The sequence below is a fragment of the Salvelinus sp. IW2-2015 genome, linkage group LG26 (genome assembly GCF_002910315.2).
Source record: "Salvelinus sp. IW2-2015 linkage group LG26, ASM291031v2, whole genome shotgun sequence".
Taxonomy (NCBI): Eukaryota; Metazoa; Chordata; class Actinopteri; order Salmoniformes; family Salmonidae; genus Salvelinus; species Salvelinus sp. IW2-2015.
In genome coordinates, this window is record NC_036866.1 from 35,830,969 (window position 1) to 35,851,142 (window position 20,174).

The 20,174-nt window shown below is 43.8% G+C and overlaps 1 protein-coding gene across 3 annotated transcripts in view; it reads left to right on the forward strand.

Annotated features, from left to right (window-relative positions):
• Nucleotides 1–20,174, forward strand: part of mtss1la (MTSS I-BAR domain containing 2a) — a 46,052-nt gene that overhangs the window by 16,919 nt on the left and 8,959 nt on the right. For all 3 annotated transcript variants that reach the window (XM_070435251.1, XM_023971993.2, XM_023971995.2), the window contains exons 4-9: nt 13,020–13,104; nt 13,217–13,308; nt 13,421–13,495; nt 15,910–16,067; nt 18,033–18,140; nt 18,296–18,526. In XM_070435251.1, coding sequence (XP_070291352.1) covers nt 13,020–13,104; nt 13,217–13,308; nt 13,421–13,495; nt 15,910–16,067; nt 18,033–18,140; nt 18,296–18,526 — 749 coding nt within the window. The remainder of the gene's footprint in view (nt 1–13,019; nt 13,105–13,216; nt 13,309–13,420; nt 13,496–15,909; nt 16,068–18,032; nt 18,141–18,295; nt 18,527–20,174) is intronic.

Below are 20,174 nucleotides of genomic sequence, written 5' to 3' on the forward strand. Positions count from 1 at the left end.
CTCACCATCCCATCACCTCGTCCCATTAGCTCACACTACCCAACACTCTTACCCTGCTCTTAAGCTACACTTCGTGTCATCGGGCCACGGAACCGTGACCATTACGGGCGTGGTTCGCGTGCCGCATAGCGGAGGACCTGGGATTCGTCAGTCTGCTATCCGGCTTGAAGTTGTGGACGGTTGGATGACTGATGTGAGGATAAGTCAGATTCGTTATATCTTGTTGATACTTTCCTGCATGTGCTGTATGCTTCTTTTGTTCTTAACTACGTTTTTTTTCTTTCTTTGCGTGCTGTGCTCTGTGCGTTTTCTTCTATTTTTGTTTTGCTTGTATTCTATTGCGTGTTTTTTTTTGTTTCCGTTTTTGTTTTTATTTATTTGTCTGACTGATCTTGTTTTTATCTCGTGGTTTGTGTTGTAATCATTCCTTTTGTTCTTGTTTTTTTTTCTCAGGTTTTTTTGGTAACTTTTTCTATGACTGTTTTACTTTCGTTGTTTACCTTGTCTTCACCACCACTCACACACTACCCATCACCACATTGGACTCACCACCCATCTCACACACTCACCCCATTAACTCACCACCCATCTCACACACTTTCCCCATCACCCCATTTAACTCACCACCCATCTCACGCCACTCACCACATTAACTCCACCACCCATCTCACACACTTTCCCCATCACCCCACTAACTCACCACCCATCTCACCCCTCACCCCATTTAACTCCCACCCATCTCACACACGCACCCCATCACCCCACTAACTCACCACCCATCTCACACACTCACCACATTAACTCACCACCCATCTCACACACTTTTACCCATCACCCACTAACTCACCACCCATCTAACACACTCACCCATTAACTCACTAACTCACCACCCATCTCACACACTGTCCATTAACCCCATTAACTCCCCACCCATCTCACACTCTCACCCTATCACCCATTAACTCACCACCCATCTCACACACTCACCACATTAACTCACCACCCATCTCACACACTTTACCCATCACCCCACTAACTCACACCCATCTCACACACTGTCCCATCACCCCATTACTCACCACCCATCTCACACACTGTCCCCACTCCCCACATTAACTCACACCATCTCCACACACTGTCCCCCATCACCCCATTAACTCATCCTGTTTTCTACCTCCCCTTCTGCACTCGAGCGAACATCCACCTGTCCTGTCACTGTTCTCCCACTCACAAGCTGAGAGAGGGATGAGAGGAGAGCAAAGCATGAGGAGAGGAAGTACTGCTGTGGAAATGGACACTGGGTATTAATGGGGAATGGTCGAACTCAGCCTAGCATCTGTCTTCAATAAGTTTGTCCTTAACTGCACGTAATATTTGCTGATTGAGTTAAAGAGTCGTTTTCTCTTAAAGAGGCAAATGTAACATCTTGTAAATGTAGGATGTTCCTCACTCTTTTTGCTGTTTGACTCGGTTTATGCTTGAAGTCCTACTGTGTGTGTGTTCTTCAGTGGGGGTCTTTGCCTCTGGATGGCTGGTTGGGACTTCTGACAAGGATGTGGAAGTGTGTGTTGGTTAATATTATTGGGATAAGAGAGGGTAAGTTCTCCATATTTGGATAAGAGAGGGTAAGTTCTCATATTTGGATAGAGAGGGTAGTCTCCATATTTGGATAAGAGGTAAGTCTCCATATTTGGATAAGAGGTAATGTATATTTGGATAAGAAGGTAAGTTCTCCATCATTTGGATAGAGAGGGTATTCTCCATATTTGGATAAGAGAGGGTAAGTTCTCCATATTTGGATAAGAGAGGGTAAGTTCATATTGGATGAGGGTAATCTCCATATTTGGATAGAGAGAGGGTAAGTAAGTTCTCCATATTTGGTAAGAGAGGTAGTTCATTTTGATAGAGGGTAGTAGGATAGAGAGGGTAGTTCTCCATATTTGGATAGAGAGGGTAAGTTCTCCATATTGTAGGATAAGTTAGAAGGGTAAGTCTCCATATTGGAGGAGGGTAGTAGTTGAGAGGAGCTCCATGGATTAGGTAAGTCAGTAGGAGAGAGGGGTACGTGGCAGTGGATGAGGTTGGATGGAATGGGGGATGTGTTGGGATTTTCACAGCTCTCTGTAGCCAGGAGAGAGACAGAGGAGAGAGGCATAAAGTTAATCCTCTTATAGCTTCACTCCAACACACCTAAACAGACTGGGTTTCTCTCCTCACATCAACCAGGGCCATAGCTTTAACACTAACACACTCAGATGTCCTGCAGATCACTCTGTGATGGGAGGTGTGTGTACGTGAAGACACTGTAGGTGTCCTGTATGCTAGATCTTACTCACATAGTTTCAAGTTTTATTAGTCGTATGTACAGGGATACACATGGTATCACGGTCCAATGAAATCCTTCTTGACATGCAATACATAGACACTCACACTGGGGGGGGGGTTGTACTAGATCAGTGTGCCAGTGAGGCAGTAATCCTGCCTGGCCGCTGTGCTTCTCTGGGTTGGCAGATGGCACGGATATCGCTGTCCGCCATCTGGACAGCCTGGCAGATACAGCGAGATACAGCCCTGCCCCACGCCACACAGTACAGCCCTGGAGATGACTGTCAGCTCCACCATCATAGCAGCGGAGCTATTTATATGAACATGTCACAAAACCAGAGTGGGCCCATGTAATATGGTAATACAGGCCTAGTTTTATTTGGGAAGATGTAGGAGTGTGTACTAGCCTGGTTCCAGATCTGTTTGTGCTGTCTTGTCTCCTATGGTCATTGTTGACCAGAGAGCACAAACAGATCTGGGACCAGGCTATGGGTGTGCTGTATATGGGCTGATTTGTGTATAGGCTAGATGCTATATGATGTACGTGTGGATTAGAATATGTATGGGCCATATGTATGTGGACATGATTGTGTGTTGAGTATTTGTTATTGAATACATAGTTGTTGCGTGATGCTCTTTTCACCATGACATGCTATTCCTACCGGTTGTTTTGTGTTTTATTACATTGTAATTCTGGAGTGAGTCTTGAATGACCACCATCGTTACAGCAGTCTGTCCGTCCGCCTATCCGCCTTCTTGCCTGTCATGGCTGTGGTGGCTCTGAGTTCCCATGTGCTTTTCAGGAGCATTAACCTCAGGGCCTGCGGTCACTCCCTAAACCCCCAAATGAACGTTTCCAATAATGATTATTACTACGGAGAATGGGATGTACTTAGTGTTTTATTAGGATTCCTATAAGCTACTGCTACAGCAGCAGCTATTCTTCCTGGTGTCCACACAGAACATAAAGCATGGCATAATACATAACATTAATAGATAAGTACATCACAAGGACACAACTACTTAAACACTTTCATACATTTATGCCTTCATAATCATGTGATTCCTAATCGCTACTGAATGCAAATGCAACACACGAAAAACAAAAGTGCAATAACAAGGAAGTACGTTGCAAATAGGCTGACACTTTTTGCTAAATTCCTCCGACGTGAATAAATCTGCCTTGTTTCTTTACTGCCCGTAATGSTTTTCCTGGGGCAAAGTATAGCCTTTTTACAGTTACCACCTGCGATCGGTTTCCTGGGKTAACATGCAATCTCTTAAACKTGTAGGCCTTTTGTTGCAGTTACCACCCGCTACTGGGTTTCATTAGGAAAATGCAACATTCATGAACATGCAAATAACCAGGACAGTGTTTCAGATGGAGTTCATCTTAAGTCCTTCCCTTCATTCATAGAATGAACAGAACTTTCATCATACAGCCCTTTCCTGCAGTCAAATTACCCAATGCCCCCATGGGAGGAATGCTGTTATTATTTTTCATAATTAATAAAGCCAAAAGGGTTCTACCTGCAACCAAAAACAGTTCTTCAAATGGTTCTATGGGGACAGGCGAAGAACCCCGTAGCTCTTTCCTGCWGCCAATGACCAAAAGCGCYATCTTTGGCCTCATGGGTGGAATGTTTAATAATKAATTAATTAAGATTTTTCCCAAAACCCGCCGATAATCCGGAGTTTCTATGTCAAATGGTTTTGTTATATTTCAGTCTTCTGTGATGTATATAAATACATTTACACTCTATATCTGACATGGTACAGGTGTCTTCTTTTTTTAAGCCCATAACCATGTGTGTGAGGTGGATACTTCTTTTTCAAAGTAGATTTGTTTAAGACTACCAAGAAACACTCTGTGTGACCATGATTTTGCCCACTGCAGTAAAAGGTTAACGTCCTTCACCCCATTCAGCTCATAAAATAAAATGAACTAAACTATCAGACGTACAGGCTTCACTTTGCTTCCTCCACGACTGCTCGTAAAAATGAGCAAAATTCCTTGAATCTTGAGGAATGGAGGGAAGGAGAGAATAATACGAGAGAACGAGAGAAAAACAAGTCTCTCTTGGCTCTGTGTAAGGAACACTCTGCAGGCAAATACCAAGCTAAGAAGACAAACATTAGAGTTGAGGAGAACACTGTGTTCAGCTATATCCTGTAAGGACCCGGGTGGAGGGGAGCAAGGGATACGAGGAGGGGAAAACAGAAGGAGAGAGGAAAAGGGACTGAGATGAAGGAATGCAAACTAAGGCGATGTKKGAAGGGAGTGACAGAGTAAAGATAYGGCTGGGATCATGCAACGAGGTAGGTTGAGAAAAAGTGGAGTTTTCCATGGAGCTAAGACAGTGTTTCCCAGATGGTTTAGCAGGACCCATTGGAGATCCCATTGGCTGACCCCTTAAGGGAAAGGGAGAAATACTGTCTCTTCATGGGTAACATCTACAGTGTTACTCAATCTCATTACGGTGAAATGGCAGCCAGGTCACCCGTAATACAAGTCAGTATTCGACGTCCAGCCATGTCTGAGGACGTCGGGAGATGATGTGGAAACCAGCCACTAGGGGCAACAKTGAGCGCTGTTACCTTCAACTAGGTTTCGGTTTTGCTAGGGCGTTGAGGATGGGGATGGCGATTGAAAGTTAACCTTAGAAGCTTACTTTAACCATTCAGAGTTAATGCCTAACCATAAGATTTCGGAGTTAATGCCTAAACTTAAACCTAACCTTCAAAATTCTGAGTTAATGCCTAGACTTAAACCTTCAAAATTCTGAGTTAATGCCTAAACTTAACCTTAAACACTTAGAAATTAAACCTTCAAAATTCTGAGTTAATGCCTAAACTTAACCTTAAACACTTAGAAATTTTACATTTGTAACAACTTCTAAATTTGACGTTTGAGAAACATGTATGAACGTCTAATTCTGAAGTGAGACTGTGAGAGCTAGTTGGAAATGGACCTTGAAAACAAGACAGTAGAGGAAGGGCACACAGAGAGAGTCAAACTGGTAGGCTACTTGTTATTCTAGACTAGAGTGAGGAACATTCAAGAGTCAACTAGAATGATACATAAGACATACATCAGTTTCTCACAAACGTGGAAAACAATGAGAACCTCCAGTGCTATACACAATGTGGTGCATCACATCTGATTGTTGTTTATCCGATATGCCTGTGAGGTGACTGTCCAGCATCATTCCCTCAGGTTCTTTCTCTCTTTCATCTCCTTTTCACTTTCTGATCCTCTCTCTCTCTCTCTCTCTCGGTGTCTCTCTCTCTCTTCCTTTCTTTCTTGTTCCTTCTCTCTCTCTCTCTCTCAACTCTCTCTCTCTCTCTCTCTCTCTCGCTCTTTCTCTCTTTCTGTCTTCCTCGCTGTCTGTCTCGTAAAACGTGTTGTTTTTCTCCTGCGTAGCTCCTTAATGAAAAGCATATTTGGAGTGGAGCGGGACAGACAGACAGACAGGAGTATTTGTAGCAACACTTCTGTCCCAATGCAAGAAGCTCCTTCAGCAGTAAATATTTCTACCTCCTCCCTTTTCTCCTCCTCCTTTTTCTCCTCCTGTCCATCATCCTAATACACTTCAGAGTGTGGTGTTGACAGCACAGTCCACACCACACTATGTCACGTGGTGGTTGTGAAACCTGACTGTATGTTCTGTTAAAGATGCACTATGGAGAAATAACTCCGCCATTTCCTGGTTACAAAAATTCTAATAGTTTGCCTAATTTCAGTTTATGTGACAAAACAGGCAAGTGTAGTGTAGAGAATCACTGTACCATCTAAACTGCTGTGAAATATATTTTCCATAACCAAAAAATATTGTGTTTTCAGCTGTTTGAAGCTGGTGTGCAAAATCGAAACTTAAGAACGGGAATCATAGAAATAGTACACATAGATCTACTGCTTCTTATACTCGTTTTCAATGAGAATGACAGATCTACAACACACATTTCTATGTGAATTTGGTCAGGTCATCCAAAAGTTACATATTGCAGCTTTAATAACAATGTGATTTCTCCATATGTTTTCTCACTGAACCTGGGTCATAAGGAGGCCTGAGTTTCACACAGACAGACAGACAGACAGACAGACAGACAGACAGACAGACAGACAGACAGACAGACAGACAGACAGACAGACAGACGCTCGCGCACACACACAAAAACCTGGCTTCCACGGCTGCACCTGCAGTGGTCAACCAGTTCCGTTGTCCACTTATCCCCTCACTCATCAGCCCCACCTAAGTCTTATCACTTTTTTCATCCTCTCTTCTTCTCCATCCCCCTCTTCGTTCATCTATCATTGGCCTCCACCGCCTCTACCGGCTTGCTCTCTGAACCTCTTAAAAGGGGTGAGAGAGGGTGAAGGGAAGAGCTTGTGTTAAGATCAGGCTGATCAGCGTCAGCGTCACTGCATGGCTACGGTGCCAACGTGAGGTGTATGATGTAATCCTTTGGAGTTTGGTTAACTGTTATCCTTAGGACTAAGAGATTTCTCTAGCTAACCAGCTGGATAAGATTCCAATTTTGTGACATTCCTGGAAACAKAAAAGTGAGGATGTTCTGTTCGTTAGCTACCTCTGACCAGCCTCTATAAACATTTWGATGTTTAACACAGGAAGGACATAGCACAGTCAGCACTCTCAAAAACAATCAAGCTGTTTTAACTAGCTTCCAACCTAGTTTTAGCATCTTTGGCAGGTAGAACAGTTTGAAGGTGTTCCAATGGGAAGCTAAATCCATTCAGACTCCACCCCACCCCCCACACACACCATGTTGAAGGCATCAGTGAGGGAGGCCCCAGGCTCTAGTCCTGGAGCTACTGGCAGGCGGATGGCGGGACCAGTGCGGCCTCTATAAAGCCAGCTTGTTAAATTCCTCCCCCGAGGATCACTGGAGAATGGGGATAATCAGGACCAGAGGTCTGGAACCACTCACCAGTCAATGGGCCTGGTCTGCTCAAAAATACTGTACACAACAACTTTAACCATGAGCAGACTTGGTCGTATAGATCTATGTAGCTACCTGTGAAGTGTCAGTATCTGGCACATACAGTCATCCACCTCTGACTTATGACTGTGTACCATATGTAGTCATATATATATCTACAATAACATTGTGGGACATTTACCTCAGCCTGAATGAATATAATATGGCTCCATTGCCCTGCCCATATGTTATTTATCTTATTTTATAATACACAGCTTCACACTTGTTGAGAACATGCATCAAGGCAACTCCTGTCAATGTGGATATGCGTGCATCCGTATGTACTAGATGGATCCCTCTGGATTCCAGTGAGCGAATGGAGCGTTGGAGGCTATCCCAGTCAGATAGGCTACAGTGATGGGCGTTTGAGGCTATCCCAGTCAGAAAGGCTATGTGAATGAGCGTTTGAGGCTATCCCAGTCAGATAGGCTATATCTGAATGGAGCGTTTGAGGCTATCCCAGTCAGATAGGCTATAGTGAATGGAGCGTTGAGGCGCATATCCCAGTCAGATAGGCTATATTGAATGGAGCTTTTGAGGCTATCCCAGTCAGATAGGCTACAGTGAATGGAGCTTTGAGGCTATCCCAGTCAGATAGGCTATATTGAATGGAGCTTTTGAGGCTCCAGTCAGATAGGCTATAGTGAATGGAGCGTCTGAGGCTATCCTAGTCAGACAGGCTATATTGAATGGAGAGTTTGAGGCTATCCCAGATATGCTCCAGCCATGCTTGTGGTGTGGGCTAGTCTGTGGGCTGTGGGACTCCAGGCTGTGGAGCGTGTCCGGTCAGGGCCAGAGGCCAGGGCTCCTGGATGTAGAAAGCCTGTTGGTCAGGACGTCTCCAGGATGTCACTTTCAGCCAATCCTTCGGAGGGGAAGTAAGGGGAAACCTGGCAGGTGTGGATGGGAATGGGGGCAAGGTGGAGAGGATATGGGGGTAGTGTGTGTGTGTGTGTGGAGGGAGGCTGGCTGACTGTGACATTGGGAAGGTCTGTTATATAGATAAAAGGCCCATTACTCCCCTCCATCCTCCTCTTCTTCCCTCTTCTCCCCTCTTCCTGCCAAGCCAGCCTCTTTAGAGTTGATCTGCAGCTGTGGACGCCTCCTTAGTGGAAAGAGGAACACTGTGTGTGTGTGATGTGTGTGTGTGTGTGTGTGTGTGTGTGTGTGTGTGTGTGTGTGTGTGTGTGTGTGTGTGTGTGTGTGTGTGTGTGTGTGTGTGTGTGTGTGTGTGTTTGTGTCGTTGTGTGCGTGTGGTTTAGTCCATGTGCAATACTGTAAGTGCTATATGTCTATGTATATATGTTATACAAGCATATTCACATTGATTTGAAGGCCAAACAGCCTTCAATTACCTATTCAGTTGATCAAGAGTTGTGACGAGAACAGACTGAGTGGAGAGAAGAGTCTCCAATCCATAGTTTCAGTGACATTTTTATGCAAAATGAATATCATACAGAGAGAGAGGGCCGTTGTGTTACAAATCACATCACAAACACACTGTGGGTGACAGAGGACTTCTTTCCGGAGAAAGAAAGACGGAAGGGGGGTTAAGGGCCCCACATGGGGAGAATCTCAATTGCATACTCCTCGTGTCCTTTCCAGTGTTCCCTCTAAGCTGCGGTTGTGCGCGGGCGTGCAGCTCCCCTGGGACTGCCGCGCAGAAGAMATATCAGCCCCCGCAGAGATTGAACTTCACTCAACTTTCTAGAGTTTTCCTCGTTAGTTAACACTATCAATGGTTCCCTTTACTGTGGGAGTTRTGATCGAATCAATGTAATATTAGCCACTTTCAATGTAACATACCGTAACAAAACAAACTATGAAAGACTTAGTATGCAAAATGAACTATGTAAGAGATTTTGTTGTAGGCAGAACTCATCGGAGTAGGATTCTATTGCATTGACAGGCAAGACTCAGGCCCGTACTCTACACAGACCTGTGCGGCATAACCAATCAGAGCTGCAGTAGGCCTGTATGCAAATAGACCATTGCCATATATGGAGCTGAGCCATTCACTTTGACCTGGACTGTGTTTACAGCATGAGCGGTCATGAGTAGATTCGCTTGTTTTGAAATCAAAGCGAAAGCTACATGTAGCCACGTGTGCACATTTGTTCATATCCTTTGCTAGTTAGTGAGTTATTAGCCCAGTTATAGATCATTTGTAGYCAGTAATGGGGGAGTGATTGCTGACAGTGGGGTGATGTGGGGCGGTAGATARGCAGAGGGTAGCATAATTTGTCTGACTTTGTAATAATGGTATGAGAATAATTATGCATTTTATTTTGTAAAGTGGTGTCTTGCATCATACAACACAACAACATTTTCGGTCACAAGGACAAGTGGATCAACAGGTTAATGTCAAGCCCTGCATGTTTTTTTCAAAAGTCTGGAATATAGGCCTACATTGAAGACTACACATTGGCTGCTACTGTAGGCTAAACGATAGAACAGCTATTTCCATGTTAAAATGTTATGGGATGCATTTTCTCCATTGTTTTTGATGGTAGGCCACTCTGGTAGGCCTACATTATGATCAAATAGCCACAGTAGTCTACTTGACCACTGTTAAAATGAACTTAAAGCGGGCACAGCCTCAATGTTCACAGTAAATGCGCACCGGAGTTGCACAGAATTTTCWCAACGTTCAAGTTTGCGCTCCTCAGACCTGAAATTTGCTCTGTGACGCAAAAAATGAGAGGGAATATTGATCCTCTCTCCTCGACTCCTCAAAACCCTTTGGAGGAGGTCAGAGGGGAGGGACCTCTGGCTTTCTCATTCAATTTGTTTTGAGAAGGAGATGAGGAGAGAGAGGACGCGAGAGATCTTCCCATGGTCCCTATATCACTTCCTGCGTTATCATAGTGGGTGGGATTCAGCTGGGTAACCTCTGACCTCTTACCTGTAGACATTTCAGTCACTTGGAAAGGAAATACAGCTGTATGACAACATGACTAAACTTCCACCACACATCATCCCATCCACACATGGTTGTCAGTGGATTCATCCATCCCCCAAATCCATCCAGCATCTGGCCCTGATGCCTCTGGGAGATGGAGTTCTGTGAGGTGGAATGCTTTTGACGTAATCCCCAGAGCATTGAAGCCAATAGTGAAGGGAATACTAGCTACTGTATATGTGAACGGTGCTTTGTCTTATGATGAGTTTCACCACGGAATTAGTTTAGTCTCTAGGTATATAAATGAAATAGATTATTCTTCATTGTATGCATCCATCTTCAGTAGGGATGTGCATATTTTCCTTTCAAGATGATTTGATATGTATCTAGATACATTGGATCCGATATGATACAGGATTAATACATTTCAGTTTGAAACGATTCGTTTCGATTAGAGATTGAATCGATGCGATCCGGTTCGATGCGATACTATTCGATGCACTGGGCCTCTGAGCTGGATCTGTCTGAGCTGACTGTGTGTATGTAGGCCCCTGAGCTAAACCATAAGGGAAGCTGGGCATCTACCACCCCACTGTCAGATTGGGGGGCATTGTTTGCTTTTTGTCCCTCCCCACTTTTGATAAAAATTTAAAAAAACATCACCCACTATGAATTTGTTATTTTTGCAGATTAAAAGTGTTAGAGCTAGTAATGTATCCATATGTATCTTAAAAATGTGCTATGACATAGCTAATGAATGTACTGTATGTAACACAACTTTGAATTTCACCCCCGTCTCATAATCKAATGGTTTAGACCGCTAGGAMATTTTGACAGAGTTGRAGTGAGCTTCTCTTCTTCTCTGCTTCAACCATGCAGTGTGGGTAGCAAAAAYGATTGCTGTCCTCATTATGAAATTAGCAACTTTACCCTAAAACTGACCATACTGATTKTTTCAAGCAAAACTACCAAAACGATTGCTGATGGTGAACCTGAACAATCAAAATKTAAATCTAATGTAATCCCTGATCAGCATGTAGCCTACCTATAGCCAGATGAGAGTGGTGTCTCCGGTGGTAACTTAGGCTACTTTTATTCAACAGCACATTTGATAAAAATAGCCTAGCAAATGACATTGTTTAACATAAAATGTAATATGGCGCAATCCATTTGACAAACATTTGAATGCTGAAGGTGACCCGCAGACGTGCCAGATTAGGAATAGGCCTACCTCTTGTTGGTCAGCGCGCGAAGCTACGCACAGTGTGCAGTTTGACTAGGCTACTGATACTGTATTGCCTGGGCTTGTTCGGCATGAAAAATGACTTGTTATTTTATTTTATTATTTTTTTACTTTTATTTAACTAGGCAAGTCAGTTAAGAACAAATTCTTATTTACAATGACGGCCTTCCTTGTTCAGGGCCAGAACGACAGACATTTTACCTTGTCAGCTCGGGGAATCGATCTAGAACCCTTCCGGTTACTAGTCCAACGCTCTAACCACTAGGCTACCTGCCGCCCCGTATATCAATGATTGTCAACACAATTACATGATTAGTTCGACACTGAAGGAGAGGACGCAATTGTCACACAGATAAGAGGTATTTTCAGAAGGTAGTCATTTGAGAAAAAATTATTTGTAACGTTTGAATCTATTGCCTGACCGGTGGATGCTACATTTGAATCGAGTTTGGGCCGATGCGCTCATATCTTAAACATTTGAACCAGGGACCGATGCATATCAGTCAGTCGTAACAACCCTAATCTTCAGTATTCTACAGTCAGAGGATGTTTGATTTGATCCAGTTAGATCAGCAGCTTCCTCTCTCTCTTCTCCCTCTAATATCTTTTTCACTCTACTGAGCTGAGCTGTGCTGCACTGGCCTGGCTACACATCCACCATAGTTGCTGAAGCCAGCACAGTTCGGGTTGGCACAATAGTGTGGAAAGGGCTTAACTGTGTGCAGGCCCAGGCTTGGTAGATTGAGCCTTCCTCGTGGACAGACAGGTTCAAGCCAGTCTTTCCTCGCACCCCTGTAAGAATGGTGTTTAGGAAACCCAGAGAACAGGAAAGGCAGAGCAGGCCAGGGAAGAATAGAGGGATATCCCCTTACAGGGTACCCACCTTTTTCCTTCAGGATAGAGTTGGGAAGAGGGGGTATGTAAATCACACCACCTGTCTACACACACGGACTAACACACACGCGTGCGAGCGCATGCGTGCGCTCATGCACATGTGTGTCTGCCTGCGAATGTGTGTGGTGGTGTGAGACCCTCCCGACCATCCCCCGATTAGGCCTCGTTGGCCCAGTGGATTAGAGCAGGATCAATCCTGGCCGATGTTTCTGCGGTACCCTAAGAATGAGCCCTGGATGCGGCCTGTAGCCGGCGGAGCATGTAGCTTGGGGCCAGCCTGGGCTTTAAGGCTTAACACCCCATTTTAATTACGCTTGACTAGAGAGGAAAAGTAGTACAGCAACTCAGACAAGCTGTGATTTCCTGGGATGTGGGGTGGGGTGGATAAATCACTGAATGCAATTACATTTCATTGGTGTAGTTGGTGTCCAGACCAGGGTAGTAGATGCAAGATAATGTTGAGGATGAATGGGCTGCAGCCTCTAGATGTTGTGTTGGATTGATTACTTTTGACATTTTCCTGTAAGATTTTGGTTGGAGAAAATAACTGTGCTAACTGAGCTGACTGGTGTCCCTTGTTGTGATATGCAATGCCGCCCCCCAGTGGTTGTGTAAACCCACACTACTAGAACCAATCTCTCCCTCTCTCTCCAGGAGGCACCAGGGACATAGGTTCAGCTCTGACCAGGATGTGCATGAGACACCGCAGCATTGAGACTAAACTACGCCACTTCACCAAGTAAGTGGTCCACCTTCAACCCTGCCTGATTCCTCTCCCTACATCTCTGTGCATTGCTAATGGTGCTACAAGTCCTGTCCTTACCCTCCCTCTTCTTTCGTCTCCTCCCCAGTGCTCTTATGGAAGGCCTAGTCACTCCTCTCCAGGACAGGATAGAGGAATGGAAAAAGACAGCTAACCTGCTGGACAAAGACCACGCCAAAGGTGAGGGTTTATGTTAAAAGGGCTATATATTATATTGAATTTGATTGATTGAACAAATCAATCAACAAATGACACTTAACTCCAGGGTGACCGCTCCTTCTCTCCTCATCAGAATACAAGCGGTCTCGCCAGGAGATCAAGAGGAAGTCCTCAGACACCATGAAGCTCCAGAAGAAGGCCAGGAAAGGTAACATCGAACCGCACCCTGTGACATGTTCTGATTGGCTACTGCTAAAAACGACTGGTTACTGATTGGCTACTGTTAAAAACTCTGTTCAAAACAGGATGTAGACTCGATAGAGGTTTGTTGTACTGTAGGCTAGTTACCAGCACCTAACTGGGAAATGCCACTACCTAGTGCCCTGAATGAGAAATACATTGTCATGGGTTTCCAATGAGGGATAAATCAGAAATTAAGGCTATCATCCAAAAGGTTTGGAGAGTTTGGAGGTAAAAAATAAGAGGTTTATGTGTACAACTTTGATCTATTTCAATGCTTATAACGATGACCGTGCCAACTCTAATATTGGGCTTTCTGTCTATGCTTCCCCCCCCCCTTCCTTCTTCCACCCATGCTACCTATCTGTCTACTCCTCTGCCTCCTCACTGGCCTATTCCCCTGCTGTAGAGCTTCTAGGTATGTGTGTTATGCTTTCCCCACATTTCCCCGCGTTGCATGAGGCATTTCATGATAATGCTATAGTTAATATCTGGTGTGTGTGTTTCTGTGTGTGTGTGTCCTGCATCATCACGTCATTGTGTCTGACCATCTCACCTGGAGTGTTGTAGTCTGTCTGATACTGGTGTGTCCTATCAGTATTAACATACCCTCGGTCTGTGTTGGGGAGTCGTGACCTATATGTAGTTCAGATAGTAATTGGACTACATTTGACAGTAGCTTGGTGGTAGTTCATCTACATTCAAATCCACTAGTGTTTTCAGTAGATAATTACTTTTTTGCCATGTAGCGTTGTAGCTAACTACAGGAACCACGCACTACATAGACATATGGGAGAAGTAAGCAAGACATTCCTTTCTTTTTTGTCATCAGATCTGCCAAATTCTCACTTGAAGTTKAGTTTTTAATAGGCTAAATTACACATTCTGTTAACATCTGACTCCAGTCCAGAGTGATCGGTTTGTAGCAATTTGTAGTCTACGACGTTTCAGATCTACATATGATTAATCACTAAGTACTTTGGATGTAGTGAACTACTTTTTCAAAGTAACTTTAGTTACGTCAACGATATTTCTCTTAAGGGTAGCTGTAGTGTAGCTTAACTTAATTAGCAGCTTGGTAAACTAAATGTTAGCTTCCCCATCACGGCCTCTTCTACACACCCCTCTTGGTCATCATGTCACCATGTTTCATAATTTGGGTCCAAAACTTTTTTGTTACAGTCTCTTGAGTTGAACGGTACTAGTCACTGGTAATTATCCACAGTCACTGGTCATTTTCCACAGTCACTGGTCATTTTCCACAGTCACTGGTCATTTTCCACAGTCACTGGTCATTTTCCACAGTTGTTCAGTAACCTCTTTACATACCGAACAGAGGAGGGAATTATTACTATCTCATTATCTATAGGGCACTAAAAGCAATGCGGAAATCTAGTTTCCTCTGGTTTTAAAGATCCTAGCACTCCTCTATCTTAGGCTGTGAGAACTGGTTAGAACCTGTTCTCATTTGTAATATGTTTCTAAGGAAGTGGAGCCAATTACCCCTTATCTATTTTCCTAGCTTGCCTCCACCTAGAAGGGGGATTTAGCTCTTTGTGTAGATGAAGTATATAAAGACTGTGTCATTTGTAAATGAACAAGATCCTCTCCAGGTTCATCCCGAGAGAGTGATTTCCCTTGCAATTGCTCAAATAAACCTCTTATTACTGATAAATGGGTTCTGCCTGATTCCTTGTAATGAGTTTTCCTCAACAATAAGGCTGTCTCATACATGGCGGCTGAATATGTCATCAGTGTTTTATTTACCTGTGCTAGTAAACCATGTTCATTTCAGGATCTCCAGCCATATAATCTGTTGTTTTTGGTCACATACACCAGATAGATGCAGTGAAATGTGTTGTTTTACAGCGTCAGCCATAGTAGTACAGCACCCATGGAGCAAATTAGGGTTGTGCCTTGCTCAAGGACACCAACAGATTTTTCACCTTKTCTGCTCGGGTATTCAAACCAGCATCCTTTTCCTGACTGGCCCAACGCTCTAACCCACTAGGCTACCTGCGGAGTTGTTGGTGCTAGCCTCGTTTGAGATATGTGCTGTAGTTTCATCCCATTCTCATTGAACGCGTATCATTTCAGTGCAGTGTTGTTTGTCAATGGTGGTCTGTCCTACGGTACACCGGCAGGCCCAAACCTGGCAGAGGGTTCTAATCACCACTCTTTTCTTCTCCTCCTCCTCTCCCATTTCATCCTCATCCTCTAACCGTCTTACCCAATGCCCCTCATCCCCGGGTACCCCTGTTCCTCCTTCTTTCACTATTGACCCCCTCCCTTCCACTATCCCCCCCCCTTCTCTCGTCTTCCTCTTTTATCTTCCCTCCTCTATTACTCTTCTCTCTTTACCCCCCCCCCCCTTCTCACCAGGCCGGGGTAACCTGCGTCCTCAGCTGGACAGTGCCATGCAGGACGTCAGTGACCTCTACCTGCTGATGGGGGAGACAGAGAAGCAGGCGGTGCGCCGRGCCCTCCTAGAGGAGAGGGGGCGCTACTGCTTCTTCATCAACCTGCTGAAGCCTGTGGTGGTGAGCACAGAKCTAGGATCAGCCTATCCAAATCCTTAGCTATTATAGGGAAAACTTCACTCACTTTAGATCAGTCTGTGGTTGTGAGAGGGGAGGATGATGATAGAGTTGGCTGGGGTGGGCGCTGGGGCATAGATCTAGGATAAGATTACCCTCCCTAAATCTTAACCTTAACCAGTATGTGGGAAAAACCTGCCTGACTGTAGATCAGCGATGGTGGTGAGAGAGGAGGATTGCTGAGATACCAGGGCGGGGTGGGCTCCCGGGAGAAGTTGCCTTGGCTTTAGGCTAGAGTTGAGGGTTGAAGTCAATTCCACAAATCACATTATAATTCTATTCTCTCCCTGTTAATTACATTTAATTCAATTCAAATTCCAGGTCAGTCTTTGAATTCAGAGATAATTGAATTCCTCTGAATTCCAGTGTTAGTTCAATTCCAAGAATTCAATTCCCAATTCAATATTATCCCCAAAGATTCCAAATAATAATTCTCTGCAACCTGAGCCACCCCCATAGAATTGTTCCGAGAGCCGATTCGTGACCCGCCAATTAACATCAATTTATTAATATTTTTTATGAGTCCAGAGCAGTACGTTATTCCCCATCCCTGCATTAATTAATTTGTCTGCATGTCTACATTTGGATAAAAGGAAACCATGCCATGAATGAATAAGAATGATAGGCCGATCTTCTTATTTTCACAATGCTGTGCGGCACATTGACAACTCAAATCGCTTTGAGAAAGAGCCATATAATTAGCATTCTTCTAATAAAACCTATACTGATATAACAAAACAATACTTTTACAATCAATATTGTTTAGATAATCAAATAGTTTCATTGAGACTTAAATAAACAATTCCCAGAATTGAATAGGCTACAGGCTGCAAAAATACATTTATTTAGTAGGCAATTGGCTTATCAAACTTTTACCGACCACACAGGTTTAAACTTTATATGGCCTGCATATGGTCTAAATGAATGAATTTACAGTGTGTAATAAWTAACTGATAATTAACTGAATTATCATAAACAAATACCTGCCGCTTGCACTTTTGYAGGCTGTGTATCCATCTATCGGGTTGTTGTCCTCCTTGTCCACAATGACTACAAACTGGGGATTTCACTCGCGCAGCACCTATTACCACGATGGTGTAWTCCACCATCATAACCTTTCTTTTTATTTCTCCTGTTACATTAGCCATTTTCGCGTGAGCTAGGAGTCAGGGAAAATAAACTTGGCAACTTATTGTCGCGTGGCAGACGGGAACATAAGATCTGCACATGGACAAATTATGAATGTTTCAGCACCACAGAAACAATGGACAGTTCCCTGCTCCAGTCTCTTGCTGCGTGGCTGGTAGCCTAGTCCTAGGCTATATCTTCCTCACTGCTCACATAATGGATTTTGCAACACATTTCAACACAACAAGCTCCTGGGCTTGTACAATTCTTTACAAATCTTGATTTAATTCAAACGTTTCCAACCCGCAATATAATTGTTCTGAACCGCCAGCCGACCACTGGTTGAAAGAATGTTTTCATTCCACCCGCCAGCGGATTTTTTTGCATGTCAACCACAGGGAACTGTGGGTATCTGACCCAATGCAGGACTGTACTTTAGGCACAGATCTAGAACCTGATTATCCTACCCAAATCTGAACTATTATATGGAAAATATTTACAGACCATACTTAAATCAGAGTCTAGGTACAACTGCATCCTTCTGTCCACAGTGGAGTTGTTTGGTGGTCTTAACTCTCATGTTAAAGTTGTTTGGTGGTCTTAACTCTCATGTTAAAGTTGTTTGGTGGTCTTAACTCTCATGTTAAAGTTGTTTGGTGGTCTTAACTCTCATGTTAAAGTTGTTTGTTTGTCACAGTTATTTCAGTTAGTCTTAAATAATGCACATGTTATGTCTTTGTGTGTTGCTGAGCGAAAGGTCTTGTTGTTGCTCCTCTTCAGAATGGAGAGATAGCCATGCTGGGAGAGATCACTCACCTGCAGGCCATTGTTGATGACCTCACTGTGCTCACTGAAGACCCACACAAACTGCCCCCGGCTAGTGAGCAGGTAATCTCCAACATATACACAAAAGAACAAGACTTTCCTGACACAAGAAATCAGTCTTGCAAGGACACATGCTTAACCAGTAGCACAACATGTCAAACAGTGAATGCACTTAGTGTAGGTATTGCTGGCGTAAACTCTCTCTTCTCTCTCTCCAGGTGATCGGGGACCTGAAGGGTTCAGACTACAGTTGGTCCTACCAGACCCCTCCCTCCTCTCCCAGCAGTGCTGCCTCCAGGAAGAGCAGTATGTGCAGTATCCTCCAGATGCCAACTGTCGGTGCCCATCGTCTCAGTAGTGTCTCCTCCCATGATTCAGGGTTCATCTCTCAGGATGCCAACACCCACTCCAAGCCCCCCTCACCCATGCCCTCTGACATCACCAGCCAGGTAGACACTCCTCTGAGTCAGTCAGTCTCTCGGCTCCACTCCAGGTTCTCTGTCACGTTCTTGATTATCAAAACTTTGGAGTATGATAATGCACAGACMTGGGTTGAAATACATGTGTATTTGATTATTTGTTATTTAAATACGTATGTTCTGTGTATTTCAGTATTCAAATAATATGGCCCGAGTCTAATACTTCTATTTATTAGTATTTATTTTCAAATAATTTCCTAAATACTTACAGTTGAAGTCGGAAGTTTACATACACTTAGGTTGGAGTCATTAAAACTTGTTTTTCAACCACTCCACAAATTTCTTGTTAACAAACTATAGTTTTTTAAGAAAGTCGGTTAGGACATCTACTAGTAATTTTTCCAACAATTGTTTACAGACAGATTATTTCACTTATAATTCACTGTATTACAATTCCAGTGGGTCAGAAGTTTACATACACTAARTTGACTGTGCCTTTAAACAGCTTGGAAAATTCCAGAAAATGATATCATGGCTTTAGAAGCTTCTGATAGGCTAATTGACACCATTTGAGTCAATTGGAGGTGTACCTGGATGTTCACAATTCCCAGTGGGTCAGAAGTTTACATACACTCAATTAGTATTTGGTAGCATTGCCTTTAAACTGCTTAACTTGGGTCAAACGTTTCGGGTAGCCTTCCCAAAGCTTCCACAATAAGTTGGGTGAATTTGTCCCATTCCTCCTGACAGAGCTGGTGTAACTGAGTCAGGTTTGTAGGCCTCCTTGCTCGCACATGCTTTTTCAGTTCTGCCCACAATTTCTATAGGATTGAGGTCAGGGTGTTGATGGCCACTCCAATACCTTGACTTTGTTGTCCTTAAGCCATTTTGCCACAACTTTGGAAGTATGCTTGGGGTCATTGTCCATTTGGAAGACCCATTTGTGACCAAGCATTAACTTCCTGACTGATGTCTTGAGATGTTGCTTCAATATATCCACATAATTTTCCATCCCATGATGCCATCTATTTTGTGAAGTGCACCAGTCCCTCCTGCAGCAAAGCACCCCACAACATGATGCTGTCACCCCTGTGCTTCACGGTTGGGGATGGTGTTCTTCGGCTTGCAAGCCTCCCCATTTTCCTCCAAACATAATGTGTTATTATGGCCAAACAGTTCTATTTTTGTTTCATCAGACTAGAGGACATTTCTCCAAAAAGTATGATCTTTGTCCCATGTGCAGTTGCAAACCGTAGTCTGGCTTTTTATGGCAGTTTTGGAGCAGTGGCTTCTTACTTGCTGAGCGCCTTTCAGGTTATGTTGATATAGGACTAATTTTACTGTGGATATAAATACTTTTGTGCCTGTTCCTCCAGCATCTTCACCACGTCCTTGCTGTTGTTCTGGGATTGATTTTAACTTTCGCACCAAAGTGCGTTCAAGGACAGAACGCGTCTCTTCCTGAGCGGAATAACGGCTGCGTGGTCGCATGGTGTTTATACTTGCGACTATTGTTTGTACAAGTGAACGTGGTACCTTCAGGTGTTTGGAAATTGCTCCTAAGGATGAACCAGACTTGTGGAGGTCTACAATTTTTTCTGAGGTCTTGGCTGATTTCTTTTGATTTTCCCATGATGTCAAGCAAAGAGGCACTGAATTTGAAGGTAGGCTTGAAAAT